This window comes from Cibotium barometz, chromosome 36 (assembly GCF_041138505.1).
Source record: "Cibotium barometz isolate CiBa-2024 chromosome 36, ASM4113850v1, whole genome shotgun sequence".
Lineage (NCBI taxonomy): Eukaryota > Viridiplantae > Streptophyta > Polypodiopsida > Cyatheales > Cibotiaceae > Cibotium > Cibotium barometz.
In genome coordinates this window covers 30,223,878-30,248,958 of record NC_141081.1, presented here as the reverse complement: position 1 = coordinate 30,248,958, position 25,081 = coordinate 30,223,878, and the positions used below count along the sequence as shown (strand labels likewise).

The following is a 25,081-nucleotide window of genomic DNA, read 5'->3' as shown; positions in this document are numbered from 1 at the left end:
TGAGTTTGCTTACAATAGTGCAAAGCATGTATCGACAGGCTTTAGCCCTTTCATGTTGATGTATGGTTTTCAGCCACGTTCACCAGTGTCGGTGGGACTGGCGAATGAGAAAATCAGTCAGGTTAAGGATTTTATCCAAGACCATATGGATATGTTGCGCCTTGCATGATTAAATGTTCGTCAAGTGCAAGATCGTTACAAGAAGTTTGCGGACCAGAAACGTAGGCCACTTCACTTTCAAGAAGGTGATTGGGTGTTTCTGAAGGTACCAGAAAACTCCACCAGTTTAAAAACGGGTCCCGTACCAAAATTGTCGCCTTGATTTTGTGGACTGTTTAAGATACTCAAGAAAGTGGACCCAGTAGCCTATAAACTTGAGTTACCAGCACATTCCAAGGTTCATCCCATCTTTCACGTAAGCCGTTTGAGGAAACGCCTTATGGGTCATGAAAGGTCGGTGGATGATTCTTTCTTGGTAGAATATGTGGAACCTCCAATACTGCCTCATGAACTAGAAAGAGTATTGGATTACCACATGTTACGTACTCGCCACCAAGTTTGGAAACAAGCTCTTATCAAGTGAAAGGACCGTCCAGAGGAAGGCTCCACTTGGGAAAACATTAGTGTGATGAGGAAACGTTTTCCCACTTTTGTTTTCGAGGACGAAAACTCTTTTCAAAGGGGGGAGTAATGTCAGGACTATGGTCCTACGGAAGTCGAACCCTAGCATAAGTTAATAGCTTTCGGAGACTCGAGAGTATTATTAGTGCTAGCGGGGTTAAGGGGTTAATGGGCGTTAGGGTTTGGTCGATGTGTGTACACATCTAAGTTAGCACGGCTCTTAAGTAAGATGGGCGGCCGGGCTAGGAGGTGTGGACACAAGCCAGGGTTTTGGTATAAAACCCAATGAGAAACCCTAACTCGTCATTATATGGTTGGGAGGTGAACCGACTTCCACCCTCTCTTCTTCTCCACGCCTAGGCTATGGCAGCTTGAGGAAGACGCAGCTGTAGCGGAGGCGTTACAGGCGATTGGTCACATTGTGCCTCGAGAGGATGGGCAAATGCATGGATATACAAATTCCTCTCTCCCGAGCATCCTTCACATCCAGTGTTGTCCGATGAACACACACGTCTTGCGTTCATGGTCAGCTATGATGACGTGTCAGATTTACTACAGGAGGGTGATGTATTTGCTATTATTGCTGGTGAGGGAAATAGCAAGGGAGTAGACTACTATCTGATGAGTTGCACTAAGCCAAAGTGCATCCTTGACCAGGATACAGTGGATGGTCATGGGTTTTCTTTTGACGCCCATAGCATGATTGTGGCAGGCCGGTTCTACCAGCAGATTCGACTTCATCGGGGAGTCTTGAGTTCCAGTAGTGGAAGTGGGAGCTAGAGGCATTTCAGTTCTCTCATCTAGTGGTTGCTACCAGGCTCACTCTTGATCGAGGTATAGAGCCGAAAACACAATTCTTGTCCTTGTTTTTGGCTTCGAGTGGATGACCATGAGAGCATTCTAGAGCAGTTGAGAGCTAGAGACGGTGCTGCTGACTAGATCTCTATCTTGATAGTAGTGACTAAACTTAGACTAGCTGGGTTAGCTCACTTACATTGTATTTAGATTTTTTGGGAGTGACTAATCTCAGAATAGCTGGGGTAGCTCATTTTCAAAATACCTTGATCTTTTGAGTTAGTGGCTAAAACCCAGAGTGGCTGTGTTAGCTCACATTTTGATGTACTTAGTTGATATTTATATCATTACGAGTTTTGTCATTATTGAGGATCATTTCATTTTCAAAATACCTTGATCTTTTGAGTTAGTGGCTAAAACCCAGAGTGGCTGTGTTAGCTCACATTCTGATGTACTTAGTTGATATTTATATCATTACGAGATTTATATATACATGCTTATATACCTATAGATACACATACATACATAATATATATAAGTGTGTGTATCTATAGGTATGTAAGCATGTATACAAAGATTTCATTGAAAGATGTGAGATGAGATCTTTTTAGATTCAAATTCAAAATTGCATTGGAAGATGTGAGATTTGGCTCCTCCTCACGCTTGAAGGAGGAGTGGGTATTTTGAAATAGCCCCACCTCCTTTGCCCACGTGGAGGGAAGTGGGGTTGTGGTTAATCCTGTATAGATATATACTCTCTCTCTCTCTCTCTCTCTCTCTCTCTCTCTCTCTCTCTCTCTCTCTCTCTCTCTCTCTCTCTCTCTCTCTTTGTCTGTGCTACCTTCCTCAGTCTCTTTGTTCGGCCGCAGCAGATCAGGCGAAGATCCCTTCGACTCCCTGCTCTTCGATTCGCTCGTCTTCCCGTCTCTGCACGCCAGCTTCGCCCGAGACGTGGCTGCGGTGGCTAATACGCAGGTGGACTGGAAGGAGACCTCGGATTCCCACATCTTCAAGGCCAACCCTTTCCCCCTTCCTCCTCCGTCTCTTTTATTGGAATTGACTGCTCGAATATTCGCATGAGCAAAGTAGTGTGCCCCCGTGTGTGTGCTCTGCAGGTCTGGCCAAGGAGGACGTGAAGGTGCAGGTGGAAGACGGGCGCGTGCTGCAGATCAGCGGCGAGCGCAAGAAGGAGGAGACGGCTTCCTTAGACAGGTGGCACCGCGTAGAGCGGGCGCAGGGCAGCTTCCTTCGACGGTTCCGCCTCCCCGACAACACCAAGGTGGAGGAGGTGAAGGCGGCCATGGAGAACGGCGTGCTCACCGTCACCGTCCCCAAAGTGCCCCCGTCGGAGCCCAAGTCTGCCGTCAGAAGTGTCCAGATCTCGGGCTGAGAGAAATCGTTCGAAGACTCTCTCTCTCTCTCTCTCTGTGTGTGGGGCTATGTATGTGGTCGAGTGATGGTCGTCATGTAGTAGAGGGACCAGTTTTGGGTGTTCTTGTAAAAGTTTTAAAAAAAAAGGAATGTATGACAACTTCTCTTTTAAAAGAATTGGAAGCTTTTGTCGATAATGTCTATCTAGCTTAGCTTCTTCAACATCAAGGACATGTATGATCATTTGTTTTGCTGATGTTTAGCATATATGAATGAGGAGAGAGAGAGTGAGAGAGATAGTGAGAGGATGGACTCAAGGTCGCTTCCCTTGGGTACCCAATTGTGTAGTGATGGTACACATGGATCTCCTTAGTCTTCATAGTATACACATGATTCTCCTTGTTGTGACTCCTTCCTCTCTTTTTATTTGCACAATGTATCAACCACAAAAAATGTAAGCCCAAGGATAAACCACCTGTGAGTCATGTTTCCCTTTAGTTCACATTTGTCTTAGTTCTCTCTTTTTATTTGCACAATGTATCAACCACAAAAAATGTAAGCCCAAGGATAAACCACCTGTGAGTCATGTTTCCCTTTAGTTCACATTTGTCTTAGTTTAGTTTTGTGTAGCACAATACACATTTGTCTTAGTTTAGTTTTGTGTAGCACAATATTACTAATAAGTACATTTTAAGTGTACACACAAGGCTTGTATATGGATGAGGTGGTACTTTATAGGCTATTTTTGTACTTGCCTCTTAGCCATGCCACGAAAATTCGAGTTATCATCATCATCTCCAAATTGTGATAGATATCCACTGGATCTAACTCCCATGCGTATAATCATGATTTGAAAGTAGATATCTTTGATGGAGAGGTGGTGTTTTAGTCATTTGTTGAAATAACTCTCATTATTTCATTGTCTATAACACAAGGTGCATCAAAGTTTCTTCCTCTCTATTAACACAAGTTTAAGATTTGTTGATCTTCTCTTAACAGGTGCTTTCCTTTGGCAATCTAAGCTTTGTGGTGCATGTATTCCTTTGAGCTGATAGTATCATTTAGTACTAGTCTCATTAGGCATTGTTGGCTAAAGGTGATTGTTTGGGATTCCTTGGCATTTTCTTACCTATGTGGTAGCTATTAATTATTTCTTGAGAGGTCTAGTGTAGGTCAATTTCTTATTTCTTTTTCAATGTACTTTATTAAAATTTAGTGAATGCAAAGAAACTTAACTAATTTGCACCTAGGACATTCTCATCAGTCATTTGTGATGCTCGAACATTGTATCATTGTGATCAAGGATTATAATAATGATTCGTATACTTAATAAGGGATATGAAGAGGTATGATGAACATCCCAAGGTTCAACACTCCATTTTACCTAAACCCCATTCGACTGTCCTTGAAAGGAAGCTTGTATCTAAACCAATTGTATGCACCAAAAGAAACCCCTTCACTTGTTGTGCAAAAGCTATAGGTGACCATCTTGTCATAAGACTCCTCAAAGGCGAGGGCTACTCTATCCATAAAAGAATAAAAGAAGATAAGGGCTACTCTATCAATAAAATAATAAAAGAAGAATTGTAGCATGTTGTTGTGGTGGGTATCCAGCATGGGGAGGAAAATCACTTTATTGTATAAAAGTGAAGCAAAAGAAAAAAAAAGGCATTCCCTATAGCATTTCATCATCCTACAAAGAAAAAGTGAGTTTGATTAATGTTTCTATCTCATGCAAGTCAAAGTTGCATATCTTCTTATTTTTATACAAATACTATAAGATAAATCAAGTAAAATGGCATAAATTAGGATTTGAATTCATTAGAAAGATGGTTCTCTCGACAAAGATGGTCATGTTGAAGTGTGGATCTAGTTTCCTCCTTTCATTCAAGCTTTCCCTTTGAGCTTCTAAATGTGGGATGCCAACAGTTGGAGAGACAACACAATTCATCTTTATCAATTCCAAGCTGATTCTAAAAACTTTAAGAGCTTGCAAAGGGGGGGAAAAATTTTACCACCTTGTAAAAACACTCCTTTCACAAACAAGTGAATTGTTATGTGTTTTCTAGTATTGGCATAAAAGTTGACAAAAGATAGAGGCCAATCTCCAGCCTTCACTTTCCGCCTTTGTTCAAGTGATAATGGAAATTGAAGGAGGGGTATAGATAATTGAAGGATGTATTTCCAAACTATGTGTTAGGATAGCCCGCCATTAGGAGAAGGTTGAGGTCTATAGGGGCCCTTTAAGCTACCATATTATGATTTTAATGACTTTTTGTTAAAATGTTAAGTTTCTTTGACTTTAGATACCTTCTTATTCTTCAAATGGCGAGAAGTTTGAATTTCAAAGTTTCCCGCCAAAATTGAATTTAAAATTGAGTGGGCAAAACCATATCATGTGACATATCTATGGAAAGAGCTCAGCGAGTAGATTCTGGATCTCTAATCTCCGACAAATTTTGAGCTCATATGTAGAAGTTATGGATGTCCGAAATTTCAAAAACTTTCCCCCCCCACTTTTTGGGAATGAAAAGTACAAAAAGGCATCTTCTAGAGAATCTTTTAACCACCTTTAATCACCCAACATTTTTGTATACATGGCATCACATGATTGGCCCTTTTCCTTAATAACCTTTTAATCACATGGCATCTTAAAGGGCCCCTATCGACCTCAACCTTCCCCTAATGCAAGCTATGATATGAATTGGATTACTAGTCCACACCATTGTGATCCCATTATAGGAAAATGAAATTTTTTATTTTAGATTTGTTATGGTGGAGAATTGATCATGAATGAATGTTGGCTAGCTTCTTGGATGCTTCCTGTGAGGTTCCTCCCTCGAGCTTTGGAGATATAAAGGTGTAAGAACCTTCCCTTTAGTTTCTGTAATCATCCCCCAATTCAGAGTACAAGAAAACATTGTTTTTCCTTGTTTTGGCCTAGAGAGAGAAAATGTTATAGGGAGAGATAATACAAATTTGAGATATTTTTGGATACAAAGTTTCTCCTAAAATCTAAGATGAATTCCCCTGAAACAGAAGGTCAAAAAAGATTTTTCTAATGTGTATTAGAAATTAACTGAATATATGTATTGGAGATCTTAGCCTAAGGGTCCACATTTTTAGAAACTTTTGATTAAGGTCCAAATTAGGTTCTAAAGGGCCAATAGGATAAATCCAAGTGTTGGGATAACAAAAATATAACGAATAAAATAAAATAAATAAATGCTCACATAAGATGAAGAGTTGACCAAGTACTAGGTTTATTAGTTAAAAATTAAGGTTTAGTAGTAAAAAAAATCAAATTTTGACACCTCGGTAAGGAAGGAAAGGGCTCATGAAGGAGGCACCTTTTTTTCATCATTGCCTTGCATTCTTAATTCAAAAAATGAGATATTTATATCTCTCCTCCCTCCACAAACTGGATCAAAAAGTGAGCCAAACTGGTCCAGAAATTATCCAAAATAGATCAAACTGAAGCTGGAAGCCCCTAGATCCCAGTTGGACTTCGTTAGTGGCCTCCCTCACCTATAAATAAACCCTCAATTCTTTGTATTTTCATCTTTGAGTAATTACATGCCAGTATTATCTTCGTTTTAGTGTAATTCTATTATCCCTCTATTTTGCCTCTACTTTTGGAAGCTTTGGAGTTTCACAATTCTCCATCCTCTCTTGGAGATTACCCTCCCCAACTTGGTGGCCAAAGCTTTCTTTGTGGGCTTCACTTCTTTCTTTAAAGCATCAAGCCAAGGTAAGCCTTAATCCAATGGTTTCTCTATCTTCTCAATGGTTATCTCCTTCCCAACCCCTCTAATGCTTGGGAAGCTTTCAATTAGATGGTTTTTTCTTGAAATCAAGCTTTCTAATGATTCATAATGTTTAAATGGTTTAATTCTAATCTTTATACTTAATTAGTATTTTTATATTTAAATCTCTCTTTTTGGAAAGATTAATCATCTTTATGGTTAGATCCTTGTTAGAAGGATGGTTCTTAATGATAAACCCATTATCTTAAACAAAACTCTAGGCATGACAAGCTAGAGAAAAAGATTTAATATTTTTATGATTTTAATGTAGTTAAAAATGATGATTAATTTCTTTAAGCTTGTTTATGATTAATAAAATCATATTAATTTATTTTAAGTTGAAGATGGGTATGCTAATTTTTTTGGAAATGAGGAATGGATATTTAAGAATAATCAAGAGATTTAATTATAATTATGCTTGTAATTATGATTATAAGTATGTTATGTATACATAAATAAATTTTAGTTTAAAAGAGGAGTTGTTAATGTATTTTAATTATGAATATTCTTTTAAAGTTAGAAAATTAAATATTCTAAGAAGTTGCAGCGAAGCTATGGCAAAATTTTCCAGAAGACCGATAAATCTTATTTTTATGCTAATTTAGTAAAGCAAAAAGAGGGATTCCCATCATATTCTAGGCATCGACATTTTTATGCTAAAAGAATAATTTTTGTTATATTTATGAAAAATACTTTTATAGTATTTATCCATAATTATTTAAATATAAGAGTTTTTGTTATATTTATCTATATATATGTACATGCATAAATAAATTTTATGCTAAAAGTGAAGTTTTGAGCATTATTCAATAGTCAAAAAAATAAAGAAGATTATGCACAAATTTTATAGAATCATTCAATTTATGAGAATTATGGAAATGATTCATTTAGATAAATGGATTAAAGTGTTTATACTAAAAGAGTAAATATGGGTATAATTGATTTTATAAATTTCGTGAATCTTTTATTCAAAAAGAAGAATATTGAGCATATTTTATTTTGAGAAATTTGAGAAGGAATGTGAAAATATTCATATGAATGCATCGAGAAAACATGGATAATTCTTAATCAGAAATAAGAATGATGTGAATGGATGTGAATAGATGTAGGAATGATGTGAATGGATGTAGGATGATGTGGATGGATGTGAATGGATATAGGAATGATGTGAATGGATGTAGGAATGATGTGAGTGGATGTGAGTGGATGTAGGAATAATGTGAGTGGATGTGAGTGGATGTAGGAATGATGTGAGTGGATGTAAGAATGATTTGAATGGCTGTGACATCTTCTTGCCACCTTTGCTTGCCACCTCGCACTTGGTGACATGGCATGCCACATCATGGAATTGTCACATAAGCCATAATAGTGCCACATGTCAAGAGAATGTCACGTGTTATGCATGCATGTGACACGTTGCACCTCCTTCCCACCTCCCCATTTTTTTTTCAAAAATATATTTAAAAAAAAGTTAATTTAGTAATTTAGAAAAATTGAATATAAAATTTTATTTAATAAAATATATATAACTTATTAAATAAAAAATTTAAAAACACTAATTTTAAAGGATTATATTTTGGAATTAGATCAATAATATTATTTTTAATGTTTATGTTATTCATTTTAAAAAAATAAATTTTTAAATTTAATATTTCTTGAAAATATTTTATGTAGAATAAACTTTGAATAAAATTTTAAAAAAATACATTATAAAAAAAATTTAATTTTATAATTATAAAAGAAAAGATATATTTATATATCTAGTAATGATAAATATTTAGACTTGTTAATAAATATTATTAATAATATTAATTTTTAAGTGGATAATAGTTTATCTTTAATTATATTTATGTTTATCTTAATTATCCAATCAATCTTAGATAGGAAATCCAATGAGATTTGAAGTGGATAACCTATTTTTCCTATATAATCACACATCTCTAGTACTATACCACACTTATCTCTAGTACTATCTCATCATTGAGCCGTCATAATTTTTACTCTCTTAGATTCCTTGAGAATGGGTTCTCAAAGTCGTAGGAGTCAGAAACGTGATAGGACTAGACTCCCCCCCGTCCACCAAGTTCAAGAGGAGGAGAGGAAAAGGGTAGCTCTTGAGAGAAAGAGAGAGTAGAGAGCACGTCCCAACGAGCAGCACCTTTCGTTGGCGATGATCCAAGCCTTGCTCCTCCTCTTCCACTTCCTCTCCCTCCGCCCTCTTCCTCCCCACTACCCTTTACTTTAGATAATCCTCATGAACCCGCCCTTCCTGAGCCCCCTTCTCTTCCACAACATGAACCCACCCCCCCTTCTTTGGGCACCCATCGTGTGGATAGGAAAGAACTATCAAAGTTAGGGGCACATCGTCGTGCCCATGCAATCATCCATTCCTATTTCAAAGACCTCACGCCTTCATCACAGGCATGCGTGCTTGATGCTTTGATCGATCTGCCCAACATGGCCAACTGCAGGGCGTTTTCAACATTGGAGGTCGAAGAGAGAGGAGAGCTAGCATGGCGGTGCTACAAAGTGTTCGTCATTCCTATATAGTTAACAAGAAGAGGAACTCTGCGGACGCTTTGGCTGCTCGATGGGCTATTGTGACAGCCATAAGTAGCTCCCAAATGAAGGGTAAGGTGAGTGCCACATCTTGCATCCTTTGGTGGGCGCCCATCGTGTGGATAGGAAAGAACTATCAAAGTCAGCGGCACATCATCGTGCCCATGCAATCTTCCATTTCTATTTCAAAGACCTCACGCCTTCACAGGCATGCGTGCTTGATGCTTTGATCGATCTGCCCAACATGGCCAACTGCAGGGCGTTTTCAACATTGGAGGTCGAAGAGAGAGGAGAGCTAGCATGGCGGTGTTACAAAGTGTTCGTCATTCCTATATAGTTAACAAGAAGAGGAACTCTGCGGACGCTTTGGCTGCTCGATGGGCTATTGTGACAGCCATAAGTAGCTCCCAAATGAAGGGTAAGGTGAGTGCCACATCTTGCATCCTTTCCATAGCACCACATGCACTTAGAGTTGGGTCTATTAGATGACAAAGTTTAGATGCCAATGAGGTTGGTGCTTTGTGGGCGAGTAGTGGTCATGTAGCTAGCTAGGCATGATCGCCTACTAGATGAAACCACTAGAGCCTTGATAGAAAGTTTTTGGGAGGAGAATTGTCGTGCCTCGCGAGTTTTCAAGAAAGCTTTGCATAAGAGAGTGACAAGTGGAGTGTTCATTGAGCACGGTGCTTGCTTTCTTGAAATGACCCAAACAGAGTTGTATTCTCAGTTTGTGGCATCGTATCTAGAGCTTAAAATTGGGCAAAGGTGTAAGCCTTGGTTTGTGAGGTACTCACATTAGCGTGACACATGTTGTTGTCACTACCATGTTGAGTTCAAACTTTTTTATGATGTGTTCCGTTCTCTTAGTGGACATAGAGAGTTGCCTCGTAGTCCTCGTGATTTCATCCACTCTCTTTTGTGTGCACGCATGGAGGATGCCCAGTTCCATAGGATCCCTTGTGTGCAGAGCAATTGCACATCATGTGGTTCACTTGCACATCTACAAATGATGGTAGATCTTGATGCAAGTGACCAAGAGATAGTGCCATGGCAACGTTATGAGTATGTGACACACCAGAGTGGTGGACAGTCCAGGAAGTTGCAACTCGTGGACAAACATACACCATGTTGTCACTTCATAGCCACATTTAGCGAGAAGATCTACCCCTACATACCCCACAGTCATTGTGCCAAGTGGCAAGATCGTCACTTCCGAGCATGCCTGGTAGAGTTTCCTATTGGTGTGGTCGTCTCTGTGATTGATTTTGCAGAGAACTACACCTTCACACCTTTTCAAGAGATACAATCTGAGTATTACTTCTCAGAGCAGGTAATGTTTATATTTCATAATATTTGTTTTGTGTTTGAGCTATATTACTTATTTGATTTTTTGTGTCCTAATTGTCTCTATTGCTTACCTCACCAGGTTGCTATTATGGTCCACATTAGCTATCGACATGTAGAGGCCCATGTAGATGGGATAGCGAGTACCCCCGAGACCCGTGTCATTATTCGAGAGTATATGATCGTTCACATGATGCACATTTTGTGCAACACTGTTTTCGTCTCCATGACAATTTTTTACAAGATTGTGGGATCATACGTGGTCAGTGATGGGTTTGGTGTCGGATGGTTATGGCGCACAGTTCAAGTCGTCGACAATTCTATTGGCTCTACAGGTAGTACTTATGGTTCTCTTATATTCGCAATTAAACTAAATTCACTAGAACATCTTAAAGAAAACATACCTCTATTTTGCCTCTACTTTTGGAAGCTTTGGAGTTTCACAATTCTCCATCCTCTCTTGGAGATTACCCTCCCCAACTTGGTGGCCAAAGCCTTCTTTGTGGGCTTCACTTCTTTCTTTAAAGCATCAAGCCAAAATCAAAGGTAAGCCTTAATCCAATGGTTTCTCTATCTTCTCAATGGTTATCTCCTTCCCAACCCCTCTAATGCTTGGGAAGCTTTCAATTAAATGGTTTTTTCTTGAAATCAAGCTTTCTAATGATTCATAATGTTTAAATGGTTTAATTCTAATCTTTATACTTAATTAGTATTTTTATATTTAAATCTCTCTTTTTGTAAAGATTAATCATCTTTATGGTTAGATCCTCGTTAGAAGGATGATTCTTAATGATAAACCCATTATCTGAAACAAAACTCTAGGCTTGACAAGCTAGAGAAAAAGATTAGATATTTTTATGATTTTAATTAGTTAATAATGATGATTAATTTCATTAAGCTTGTTTATGATTAAGAAAAATCATATTAATTTATTTTAAGTTGAAAGAGGGTTATGCTAACATTTTTGGAAATGAGGAATGGATGTTTAAGAATAATCAAGAGATTTAATTATAATTATGCTTGTAATTATGATTATAATTATGTTATGTATACATAAATAAATTTTAGTTTAAAAGAGGAGTTCTTATCATATTTCAATTATGAATATTCATTTAAAGTTATAAAATTAAACTTTCTCAGAAGTTGCACAGCGAAGCCATGGCAAAATTTTCCAGAAAAAAGATAAATCTTATTTTTATGCATAAATTTAATAAAGCAAAAAGAGGAATTCCCATCATATTCTAGGCATAGACATTTTTATGCTAAAAGAATGATTTTTGTCATATTTATGGAAAATCATTTTATAGTATTTATGCATAATTATTTAAATAGAGAAAGGAGAAATTTTTGTTATATTTATCTAAATATATTTACATGCATAAATAAATTTTATGCTAAAAGTGGAGTTTTGAGCATTATTCAACAATCAAAAAAATAAAGAAGATTATGCACAAATTTTATAGAATCATTCAATTTATGAGAATTATGAAAATGATTCATTTAGATAAATGGATTAGTGTTTATACTAAAAGAGTAAATATGGGTATAATTGATTTTGTAAATTTCATGAATCTTTTATTCAAAAAAAAAGAATATTGAGGAATGTGAAAATATTCATATGAATGCATCGAGAAAACATGGATAATTCTTAATTAGAAATAGAAATGATGTGAATAAATGTAGGAATGATGTGAATGGATGTAGGATGATGTGGATGGATGTGAATGGATATAGGAAAGATGTGAATGGATGTAGGAATGATGTGAATGAATATAGGATGATGTGAATGAATGTAGGAATGATATGAATGGATGTGAGTGGATATAGGAATGATGTGAATGGATGTAAGAATGATGTGAATGGATGTAGGAATGATGTGAATGGATGTAGGACAATGTAAATGGAATTGGAATGATGCGATGTGAATTGAAGTAGAAGAATGTGGAATGATGAGAAATGACATGGAATGATGTGGAAAGATGGAAGTTTGTTGGAACTTTATTCGTATATGAGACCTGTTTCTAAACATTGTTTTATGTCAAAAATGTAATTGGGGAAGCATTTTGACTATCTTGTCAAATAAGGTCGCGATGACCTAAGTGAAAAGCTGATGGAGAGTCAATGAAGGACGTCTCGCGTGGCAAGATCGGTCGAGGTCTTGACCAGCCTCGGTTCGATTAAAATGGTGAGCTTCCGATACGGTGGATGAGGGACCAAGGAAGTGGCCTATGAGTGAAGCGCTAGGTGACCTGCGAAGAAGGAACCTAGAGAGTGCTGACCATACGGTGCTTGGGCTCTGGGTCTCGCCCATGATACCCACGCGTGCAAAACGAGGAAGAAAAATGAGTTAGAGCTTTTTTGTGAACACGGGCATGGATCTGGGTGATTGGCCTTGCTGGTCTTCAACGGATGAGTTCACAGCTCTTTTTACATGGATCTTGTTGGTTGATCTTGCTGATCTCCAACAGAGAGTCCATATGGTTTTTATGTGATTAAACTCCTAGGTACTATGGGCTAGGAACTATTGAAAAGGCCCCTGAGTGAGCAGGTGGTGAGCATTTTGGTTGTTTGCCGATAATGCCATAGGTACGCTGAGGAAGCAATGACTAAAATTGGATTCTATGGTTGGAAAGTGGAAAAGTTGGAAATTGGATCTGGAAGTTGAGCTCATTTCCATTTCATGCTAGAAAAAAAAAACTCCCAAGTTGATTTAATTTTCTTTGATTGCCTGATGTGAGTTGTAGATAATGGTTTTCTTGCTATTATGGGCTTGTGTAAAGCTGAAACTTCGTGTCGAAGTCTTCAAACCACTTGGTTTGAGCTCATTTGTCAGAATGGGTGAAAGAGGGAAAAATAGGATAGGTGAGGTAATCAAGACTCAAATCAATGCTCTATGATTTTGCTAATTTAGCAACCTTAGAGTGCATATATGGCAAAGGGATTATGGTTTGACCTGATACGAATTTGAAATCTAGGTTGGGAGTTGATTACGGTTGATAGAAAAGATTAGACTCAGCATTTTGGTAACACAAATAAGAAGATAATAAAAAGGTAAGACATTTCCATCACATGGGTAGCCTTTAAATGGGATCAAGTACATCATCATTATCCCATGGACTAGCTTAATAACTCTCCTAATATAACCCTAAATCATATAGCATTGAGCCCCTTGATTTGAGTCCCATTTAATGCTAATTGAAGATTTTATGGATTCTCTAGTCCCAATTGTAGTAGGTGCCTAGTTCTAGGGAATCTAGCTTCTAGTCAATGGCTTCTATTCATTTACATCGCTTCATCATATACTTCATAATATCACCATAGTGATATCTTTATATAACCTTAGCAAACATTTTGTTCTAAGGTCCATGCTCCCCCCTCCTTAGAATGTACCCATCACTCTATTTTTAAACAAATTTGGCTACCTAGATGCTCATGGTTGGTAGGTTAGACACACAATGTTCCTCATGATATAATGAACCTTCTCCCTTGAGGTAAAGTAAAATCTCAAGATATAAGGAGTTGGAAGAGACCCACAAGCAATCCTCATGGTGTATTGGTGGAAATAAAAGGCTTTTCTCTTGAGAGATTGACACCAATCCCAAGAGTTAGTTTCATAATGATATCAAGAAAAGGTCCAAGATCAAGTGAGTTTATTTCTAAGCAACCTGCTTATATAATATATCTAATTTAATGATGCGATTGAGAGATGTTATATCAAGAATGACTTTATATTTTGAATATCTGAATGAAAAATGACACCTTAAATGAGGAGAGGGGGGTATCAACATGCCACTTCCTCTCATGGAAGTCCATACTTGCTACATGGATGTGGAAACATAATCTCCAAGGTCTTGCTAGGAGGGAAAGCATCTCATCTAAGACATCTAAGAGATGATCTCTAAAATAATAATTGTAATTCCTCATGATAGGCCAATAATTGTCAAAGATACCCCCGAGCAAAACTTTTTGAGCAAGGAAAAAATTTAGCGACACAAAGACTACTTCTTGAATCTTACTATTTGTCTTTCCAATGCTTGTTAGGATCACCATTGTCTTTTCATTTTACTTTGAATGCTCCTTGATTCTTGGGTCTCATCGCGTGATCTAATCTGACTTCCTAAACTGCTGAGGGATGTAGCTGCCCCATCAACATCCTTCCTGTTGAAAAGCTCCACACTTTCAATGTTGCAAATGTGTTTTCTCTTTCCTAGAGCTCATCTCTACAAAGGGAAAAAAGAACATTATTATCATTTTGTTTGGCTCAACAATCTAAATAATGAAAAAAAAAAAAAAGAAATGTAGCTGATGGTGGGTGAAAGCATGAAAGGGTGTCTAAAAAAAAAGTACTTTGGGAATTTTCTTTTCAATCTACATTTTGGTGTATCTTGATCATACAAATTCAAAAGTTGTCAGAGAAGGTGGATTTAGAACCTACTCTTATGTCACATGAGGGGGTTTTGACAAAATTTTAAAAGGCTTGGGAATTGGGTTTTTTCAAAACTCCCTAATATGGTCTTTACTCCTTTTCAAAAAGGAAAAATTGGTACTAATTTTGTACTTGTGATGAGTACTTTGCTTTTTGTACTTGTGATGAGTACTTTGCTTTTTTTGCATGTCAGGCTAGAGTACTTTTTAGGTTTGGCTACGTTGAATGTAATGTTTTATGAAAGAGAATTCTTAAAGAAATATTCTCCCATAGGATATTAGTTCTCTTGAACTTTTGTACTATTTTGGTCAATATTATGTACATATTATGTACACCGTATCATGCTTTTATCTTGACAAAATGGAGCTTCGCCATCCTTGGGGAGTGTTAAGATGGCAAGCTCAACACGAGCTGTCACCCATGTTGTACCTAGTAGACCGTTGGACACTGATGACCCGCGTGGTGGATAGGCCCCACACTTACACCATTGGCATGGTTGGTGAGATCATGGGTGATATGCGGCCAGTGGGATGACAAGCTGTGTGTGACAGCCATTCTAGAGACTGGCATAGTTATAACGCCAGCTCATTTAGTTGGGTTCACACTATAGAGAACCCTAGTATGTATTTGGTTGAGTACCTTTTCATATTGTGTGTACTCTTATCTTTGTATATGGTGTGTTGAGTGTTGTGTGAAGAAGAAGAAGATTTTCAGCCTCTCACCTTGTGTGTTCTCTTTTAGGGTTTTTTGAGTGTGTGTGTGCTTGCAAGAGCTCAAGCTCTCTTCTCCCCTCCATCTTTTCATGGTATCAAAGCCTGGTTCATGCTAAGGGCTGAGCTGCAAGCAAGAGAAACACAGGAAGCGGTACGAGGGTAAGAGCTTCATCTACTCTTCCCTATTTGTATTGGCTGTCGGGAGCTCTACGGGAGGCTTCGGCAAACAAACGGTCTCTGATTGAGGAGCTTTCTTCGTGGGAGTAAAGCTATAGGAAAACTACAGGGTCCTATTGGACAAAATTTTCATGCCAAAAACGTGTTTTGGGCGTGTTAGGACCTCGGTTTTTCAAAAAGCAGGTGATTTTGAGCACTGCGGCGGTAAGTCATCGATTCTATGCAGAACTCTGTTTTAAGAATTGCAGGAAGACAGATTGGTTGTGCAGACATTGTGTGTGCTGCAAGGAGGTCAACAATTGCCATTGGGTGTATGTATGCACATTGAGGTCACGGGTTGTGGCATTTGAGTGTAGTACAGTATCGCTACAGAAAATACAACAGTTTGTGCAGGATAAACCAGAGTGCTATTTCTGGTAAATTTGTGTGTGTGGCAAGATGTCAAATGATGGCATACACGAGATTGTTGCTAAGAAGCTTGATAAGAACAATTTCCATGCTTGGAGGTTCAGGTTGATAAATTTCCTAATGGAAAAGGGTTACTGGGACTACATAGAAGGTGAGCATGAAGAGGCATCGGAGATACCAGAGATCAATCCAATTGCTGCAGATGTGAAAGACTTCAAGGATTGGAACCAGGGAGCTAGAAAAGTTATGTATTGGCTCTCTATTTTAGTATACAGGACACCATGATTGAGCACACACAAGATGCCAAGTCCCCCAAGGAGGCGTGGGACACCTTGGTAAAACTCTATGAAATGAATACCAAGCCACGAAAGATGTAGTTGAAGAATGAACTTCATACTATGGAGAAAAAGAGTATGTCTGTGAATGACTATGCATTGAAGATCAAGGGTATTGTGGAATCCCTTGCATCTTTTGGTGTTTCAGTAGATGATGATGATAAGGTGGAAGTCTGTCTACGTGGTTTCGGGCCACAATACAAGGCATTCAAGACATCTATTTAGACTCAGGAAAACATTTCCAATTTCATAGATTTGGTGTCTATGTTGATTATAGAAGAGAAGAGCTTGGGTGAAGACCAACAATCTTCACAAAACGAGAATAGTTCAGAGCAACAGGCCTTCTACACAAGTTCAGGAAGAGGACGAGGTAGAGAGGCCGTGAACGCGGCCAAGGAGGTGGCTGAATAGGTAATCAAAATTATGGCCAGCAAAACAGCAACAACAGCAATCCCAAAATTCACAACAACATCAACACGCAGGTGGAAGAGGCCAATTCAGAGGCAGGGGGAGTCAATTACGAGGCAAGGGGAGTTAAAGAGGTCATGAAAATTGGCAAAGGCAGTATAATGATACACGTGGATGCTTTTATTGTGGTAAGCCTGGATATGTGCAGGCAGATTGTTATAAGAAGCAGGATATGCAAAATGGGAAATTACAGCAAAACAACTATGCATCCTCAAGCAGAAACAATGAGGATAATGAAAGGTTGTTTGTTATGCAGCATGTCGTTAATGCCATGTCTGAAAATGTTGAAGCAGCACATAAAGATGATGTATCGTACGTTGATTCAGGTGCTTCGAACCACATGACAAGTCATGGGGAGTGGTTCAAGGAGATGAAAAACCTTGAAAGACTAGGTTTTGTGGAAACAAGGGATGACTCTGCTCATCCAATTGCCCATGTTGGAGATGTGTCATTCTCTATGCAGGATTGAAAAGTGAGTACCTTTTTGCAGATGTACTTCATGTTCCGAACATAACAAAGAATCTTGTTTCAGTTGGCTAGATGATTGAGCAGGGTTTGTAGGTTCGGTTTAATCCTGATGTGGTTGTTATGTTGAAGACTTTAAAGACAAGCGCAGGTTGGTTGTAAAAGGAAACAGAGTGGGAAGAATATTTACATTGAATGTAAACATGCCTGAAGTGAGTGCTGCAATGTTTGCAAATGGTTTAAGAATTGTTGCAGACACAGACATTTGGCATAAAAGAATTGGACATGTGAATGTGTAGAGAATGAAGTCTATGCAGACTAAAGGAATTGTGATAGGGCTGCCAAAGTTTAAAGTTGAAGGTATGTAGAAAATATGTGAAGCATGCCAATTTGGAAAGCAAACAAAGCATGTATTTCCACGTGACAGAAAATATGTGAAGCATGCCAATTTGGAAAGCAAACAAAGAATGTATTTCCACATGACAGAAATGTGAGCAGAAATGCACTAGATGTTGTGCATTGAGATGTATGGGGTCGTACTATGAAGACCATGTCTATGGGAGGCTACAGGTATTATGTGACATTTATTGATGAGTGACCACACAATGAAAGTGTGGGTATACTTCATGAAGGAGAAGAGTGAGGTGTTCACTCATTTTTAGAATTTCAGAGTTATGGTTGAAAAGCAAACAAGGAAACATGTAAACTGCCTAAGGTCAGAGGGAGAGGGAGAGTACTTCTCCAATGAGTTCTTTGAATTTTTACAGAAGAATGGTATTCAGACAGAGTTTACATGCAGATACACTTCGCAGCAAAATGGAGTTGCTGTGAGCAAAAAAACAGGCACATTGCTGAGATTGGGCGAGCATTGATGGGAGAGAAGAATATGCCGCATTGGGCTGAGGCTGTTTCTACAGCAATTTATGCCATGAACAGGACTCCAACTACAGCCATACATGATGTAACTCCAGAGGAGAGGTTTACTGGGGCAGAAAACCTGATTTATCTCATCTAAAAGTCTTTGGATACATTGCATATGTGCGAGATGAGCTGAGAACTAAGCTGGATCCAAAAGCTGAAAAATGTGTGTTTATTGGGCATTCTATTGAGCAAAAGGGATACATGTGTTATAACCCTGCTACACGTGAGTTGAGGGTAAGCAGGGATGTTGTTTTTGATGAGATGAGCAGCTGGTATGCTGCTAGAAAAGAAGCTGTTGGGCTGATGTGAGTGGAAATGTGGTTGCGCAGAATACAAGTCAGTAATCACAGTCTTTGAGTGGACCAGGAGAGTCCTCATCTAGTGGTTCAGTTAATAGACCATGGAGTGGCAGGCTACATCATAATACCAGTCCTCCAAATGTGATTAGGACATCACATTAAGGCAAAGAGAAAGTGGTTGAGCCCCTTAGTATGACATTTTTGCAGGACATTCTCATGTTGATGGAGAGTCTAGTGGCTCAGAGATGAGCCTTGATAAGGATCTTGGGATACCAGCTATGAGAACACCTGGTGTAAAGAAGGCTATGGAAGCCCATGAATTAAAAGCTAAGAAGATCTTGGAGAGTGAAGAATCCTGTGTTGCTGCAGAGGTTTACCTATGATGGTTATGTGGCACATCACTATGCATACATGGCAAAACTTGTACAGGTTGTAGACCCCACATGCATTGATGAGGCTGTTGGAAATGTGTGTTGGGAGAAAGCTATGGATGAGGAGATGGATGCAATATATGGAAATGACACTTGGGATTGAGTGCAATTGCTTGAAGACAAGAAAGCCATTGGATGCAAGTGGGTGTACAAAGTAAAACATAACAATGATGGAAGCATAAGCAGGTACAAGGCTAGATTGGTAGCCAAAGGATATGCGTAGACATATGGCATTGATTATGAGGAAACTTTCAGCCTAGTTGCCAAGATGGCAATAGTGAGAGTTGTGATAGTAGTGTGTGGCTGCATTATCAAAGCAATGGTCTTTACATCAGATGGATGTAAAGAATACATTCTTGCATGGGGATTTGCAGGAAGAGGTGTATATGTTGCAGCCACCTAGTTATTATGAGGATGTGAGTCACCCTGAGCATGTTTGCAGGTTGAAGAAGCCTTAAGCACCAAGAGCATGGTCTGACAAGATTTTTGAATATCTTGTCACTATTGGCTTTCATGTAGCCAATGTAGATTTCTTGCTGTATGTGGGACACAGTGATAGAGGGGTTGTGTTGTCATCTATGTAGATGACCTAATCATTACGGGGGACCATGATGCAGAGATATTTGATGTAAAGATCTTGCTAAGATAGAAGTTTGAGATGAAGGATCTGGGGGAGCTCAGATATTTCTTGGGCATTGAGGTGATTAGGTCACCACAATGGTATTGGATTATTATAGGGACATGTTGTCCAAGTATGGTATGACAGGCTGTAAGCCTATCTCAGTGCCATTGGATCAAATGGCAAATTGAGTGTAGATTCAGGAGAGATTTTAGAGAATCCTACTATGTATAGGCGCATAGTAGGAAGCTTGATCTACATGCTCTTGGGTTGGTGAGTCAATTTATGCAGGTTCCTCAAAAGCCACATTTGGATGCATTGAGACGCATACTGAGGTATGTGAGGTCTACTTTACATTGAGACACATACTGAGGTATGTGAGGTCTACTTTACATTGAGACACATACTGAGGTATGTGAGGTCTACTTTGCATTGTGGACTATTTTATGAAACTGGGACAGAGATATGTGTATATGGGTACACAGATGCTGATTAGGCTGGTAGTATCTCAAATAGAAGATCTACTAATGGCTTCATATTTTCTTTGGGGAGTGCTGCTATGACTTGGAGCAGCAAGAAGCAGCCTACGGTTGCTCTATCCAGTACGAGGCCGAGTACAAAGGTGCTGCTGAGGTAGCTTGGTTGAGAAAGCTACTTGCAGATTTGGGTCTACCAGTTGGATAAACAAGTTTTCATTTTCTGAGACAACATTAGCAGTATACAGTTGGCCAAGAACCTAGTTTTTTCATGCTCGCATGAAGCATATAGAGGTCCACTACCATTTTGTCAGAGAGAAGGTTTTAGCAGGAGACGTTGACCTTGTTTATGTCAGCACACAGGATCAGGTCGCTGACATCTTCACCAAAGCATATGGTACAGAGAAGCTCCGCAGATTTAGAGCTTTGCTTGGTGTACATGAGATGAGTTGAGCGCGAGGGGGAGTGTTGAGATATCGAGCTCATCTAGTGAGGCGGTGGACACTGATGACCCGCCTAGGGGATAGGCCCCACACTTACACCATTGGCATGGTTGGTGAGATCATGGGTGATATGCGGCCAGTGGGATGACAGGTTGTGTGGTAACAGCCATTCTAGAGACTGGCATAGTTATAGCGCCAGCTCATTTAGTTGGGTTCACACTATAGAGAACCCTAGTATGTATTTGGTTGAGTACCTTTTCATATTGTGTGTACTCTTATCTTTGTATATTGTGTGTTGAGTGTTGTGTGAAGAAGAAGAAGATTTTCAGCCTCTCACCTTGTGTGCTCTTTTAGGGTTTTGTGAGTGTGTGTGTGCTTGCAAGAGCTCAAGCTCTCTTCTCCCCTATGCATCTTTTCATAAGCTTACTCACCTAGTTTGCATTTACTTTACTGGTTGCCCTTACCTTTGGCCATCTGGATAAATAGTCTATTGGCAGTGATGTATAACTTCTTATTCTTGGTTCTTAGAAGAGGTCCTATGACATTTACTCCCCATTTCTCAAATGCCCCATAACTCATAACATGCTTCATGGGCTTTGGTATCAACATCCTTTTTTGGAAGGCTTGACATTTTGCATGGCTTCTAGACCAGTGGGTGATATCCCTATTCATACTTGGCCACATCAGTTGAGCTCACAAGATTTTTCTTTTGGTGGTATCTGCCCCATAATGTCCTCCACAACCTTCCTCATGAAATGCTGTCAAAAATTGATGTATCTCATCATGGTACAAGACTCTACTTAAAACCCCATCTCACTTGTGATATAGCTTGGGGGCGCACGACTAAGTACTCTTATGTATCACATGCATTCAAGGAGTATTGAAAAAACCCCTTACCTATGAATTTTTCATGAATAAAATATAGTTTTTTTTCAAAATTGATTAAAAAACCCCTTTTGTAAATGTATTTCTGTACATTTTTCTTAAAATTTTAAAGAAAGGGGTAGCAAACTGTAGGATCTTAATACCAAAAAGGGTCTATATATCAGGTAATTTCTCAGTCTCTTGACAACATAGACCAATGCCCATACTAACAGTTCTGCCTCATGCCAAGATCTTTCATTCCCCATGGCTCTGCTAATGTAATACACAAGTCTCATATATGATTTCTTCACTCCTTTTTGCATCAAAACTACTCCAACTACATTTCTACCCACACTAAGAATCAGATAGAAGGTTTGTGTCTAATTTGGTGTGGCATCATTTTGGGCAAGGTGGAGAGAAAGTCCTTGATGTTGTCAAAGAGCTCCTCTTCTTCAATACTCCAAACAAAGGGATCTTGTTGACTCACCTTCTGCAAGGGATGGAGATACTCAGCCAACATACACAATGATCTAGATAAATATCTTATCTTTTGAATGAAGCTATTGAACTCCTTGGTTGTCTTGGTACTGTCCATCTACAAAAAAAATTTCTACCATGGAAGAGTCATGGGCTATCCCATTCTCACTAACCTCATGCCCAAGCAACACTACCCTTTCCCTTGCCAGTTTACACTTCCTTGGATACAACTGAGCCCCATCCTCATCAAGTCTTTGAAATACAAGATCCATCTTTTTGACATGAAGCAACTGTCACTATAAACACATATGTCATCCATTAAAGCCCTAACAAAAGTACCCAAATAAGGACCAAGTATCTTGTCCGTCCAGCTTTGAAATCTTGCATATACATTCAAGAGTTCAAAGGGCATCACTCTATAACAAAACACTCCCCATGGAGTAATGAAGCTAGTCTTCCTTTGATTCTCTGGAGCTATCCTGATTTGGAAATAACCACTGAACCCATCACATATAGAGGACCTCTCGCTCCTTGCAAGGACCTCTCGCTCCTTGCAACTTGATCTAAGATCTCATCCTGAAAAGGTAAGGGACAGTGATGTCTTCTTGTGACTGCATTTAGGGTTTTATAATCTACACATACTCTCCATTATTTTCCCTTTCTTATGCACTATAACCATACATCTGATTCAGCAACCCTATAAATGAGCCCATCCTATAGAGGTTTGGTCACTTCTACCTTTAGTACTTGCCTTTGGATAGTCCCAAGCCTTCTAAGCTTCTGTGCCATGGGCTTCATCCCCTCTTTTAATTTGATCTCACTAGAGGTCTCTCTCATTTGGGTTACTTCGTTGCAAACTGCTCCTCTTACATAGTCAAATCCTTATCAACCATCTCCTCCATCTCCTCCTTTGGAACATTGAATACCTCATCATGGGCATCAACATTTCCTATCAAATTTCTAGCTATGTCCTTCTCTATGACCTTAGCCCACACACATCCATTTCCATCTCTAACAAACTTTGGTCCAAACCCTTATCATCAGCCTCTTTGGTAGACTTTGAAGAGCAAGCATCATAACTTTCAAATGATGTAGAGCTATCATTTGTATCCACTTCCAAATCCTCTCCAAAATCCATAATCTTCCCTATTTTCAGGTCATACCTAATTCTCTTATCCTTTGTCTTATCAACAAACAGATCTATACATCCCCTATACAGATCTTATCCTTTGTCTTATCAACAAACATATCTTTACATCCCTTATACCAATCTTTCCTTGATTTCATTGCTATTAACCATGACTTTCCCAAGATTATAGGGTATGCCCCAACCCCATTCGGCATGACATGCATATGAATCCTCACTTTCTCACGAATCACATTCAACTCCGAATCCTTAATCACCCCCTAAGCACTTCGCTCTAGCACTATTAGCCATCTTCACACTAAACATGGATCTTCTAGTAACTTCCAACTCAAGGGCATGAACTCCTTCCTCAATAATCACACAAACTTGAGCTCCACCATCAATGTAAAATTTTCTTATCTTCCATTGATCCATACATCTACCATCATAGGCAATATATCTGGAACCTTACTTAGCTGAACCACACTTTCTTTAGGCACTCTAACCTTCACCCTTCTAATGCTAGCAAGATTATGCCATTGTCTTCTCACACTGGAATTCAATTGTAGCAATTGTCCATTGGAAATGTCATATTTTTTATGCTTTACATCTGCCAACAAATTGTATGGTGCCTAACCTTCTCCCAGAAGCTGAAAATCTCCCATCCCAATCTTCCTTCTCCTAGCCCTAGCCTTTCCTTATTTACCAGATTCACCCTGATCCATGGGAGCTTTCCCCTTTTCTGATCTCCTCTTGGCTCTTTCTTCCCTAGCTCTACCACTTCATATTCCAGCCTTTTCAACCTTGTCCTTTTATTGGCCATCACATCATTAACCTCATTTGTCTCCTCCAGAACAGCTTCCAAAATGTTCACATTGCCCAAGGGACCCTGAGCCTAACCCTGTACTAGCAATTGATTGCCATTTCCCCTATTTCTATGGTCTAGAGATCTATCCCATTCCTCTCTCTGAATCACTTGGTATATCCCACCTAGCTCCCTTCTAGGATGAAGACACTGAGGTGCTATGTGACCTCTCTCTACATAGTTGAAGCACTGTACCAGTTGTAATCTATTTCTTGGATGTCTCTCCCCTTGTGGCCTTCTCACTTCATGCGCTGAATCCCCTGGACAACAACATTAAGATTGCCAATCTATTTAGTGAGTTTGTGGATCTCCTAATGCAATCCATCCTGAGCCCTATTTGATTCTATTAACCTTGGAACTTCCACAAGGATACCCCTTTCTAGATGCATATCAATAGGTAGAGGGTCAGCTACTATAGGACCAGGCTATACCTACCCATGTTTGATGTGCATACCTTCTTCTCTCTCCTTCCTTGCTAGCTCCTACTTTCTCAGATTTTTTAGCTCCTACTTCCTTAGATTCTTTCTCCATTGCTCAGTTTCTATCCTTACAACTTCAGCAAATGTGTCAAGGTCCTTCAACTACACCTTCTCTTTGATACTGCCACATGCAGCACTCCAACAAACTTGTCCTTTTTCAAAAAATCAGGTGGTACCTGGTTCTCTCCCAAGGCTTTGAGTATCCTTCTCTAAACAACCTCAAATCTACCCACAAAGGTTGGCATCTCTTCATCCTCTCCTTGGTACAACTTGCTAAGCTCCCTCCATATATCTTCAGGATTGTCTGCCTTCCCATATTTCCTCCTCAATGCTTCTTTTAACCTATTCCAATCCCCCTTTTTTAACATTAGTACAACATCCTCAAACCAGTCCCTGGATGGACCTTCCATAACCCATTACAAGCAACATGAAAAAGTCCCCTTACACCCCCCCCCAAAACAACAACAACAACACCCACAAAATGATATCTTCTAGGCTTCAACTCACCACCATGATGAGGTCCTCTATGCCTATAGCTCATGCACCTCTACCAAAGCCCTGCCTATGGAGCTTGCCTCCTCTCATCTTTGATT

At 39.1% G+C, this 25,081-nt stretch overlaps 1 protein-coding gene across 1 annotated transcript; it reads left to right on the top strand.

Annotated features, from left to right (window-relative positions):
• Positions 1-1,143: 1,143 nt before the first annotated feature.
• LOC147617766 (16.9 kDa class I heat shock protein 3-like) lies at positions 1,144-2,879 on the top strand. Its single transcript, XM_086775500.1, has 3 exons — positions 1,144-1,183; positions 2,267-2,449; positions 2,529-2,879. Exons 1-3 carry the CDS (start codon positions 1,144-1,146, stop codon positions 2,804-2,806), a joined length of 501 nt encoding a protein of 166 aa, XP_086631626.1. The 3' UTR covers positions 2,807-2,879.
• The last annotated feature ends 22,202 nt before the right edge of the window (positions 2,880-25,081 follow it).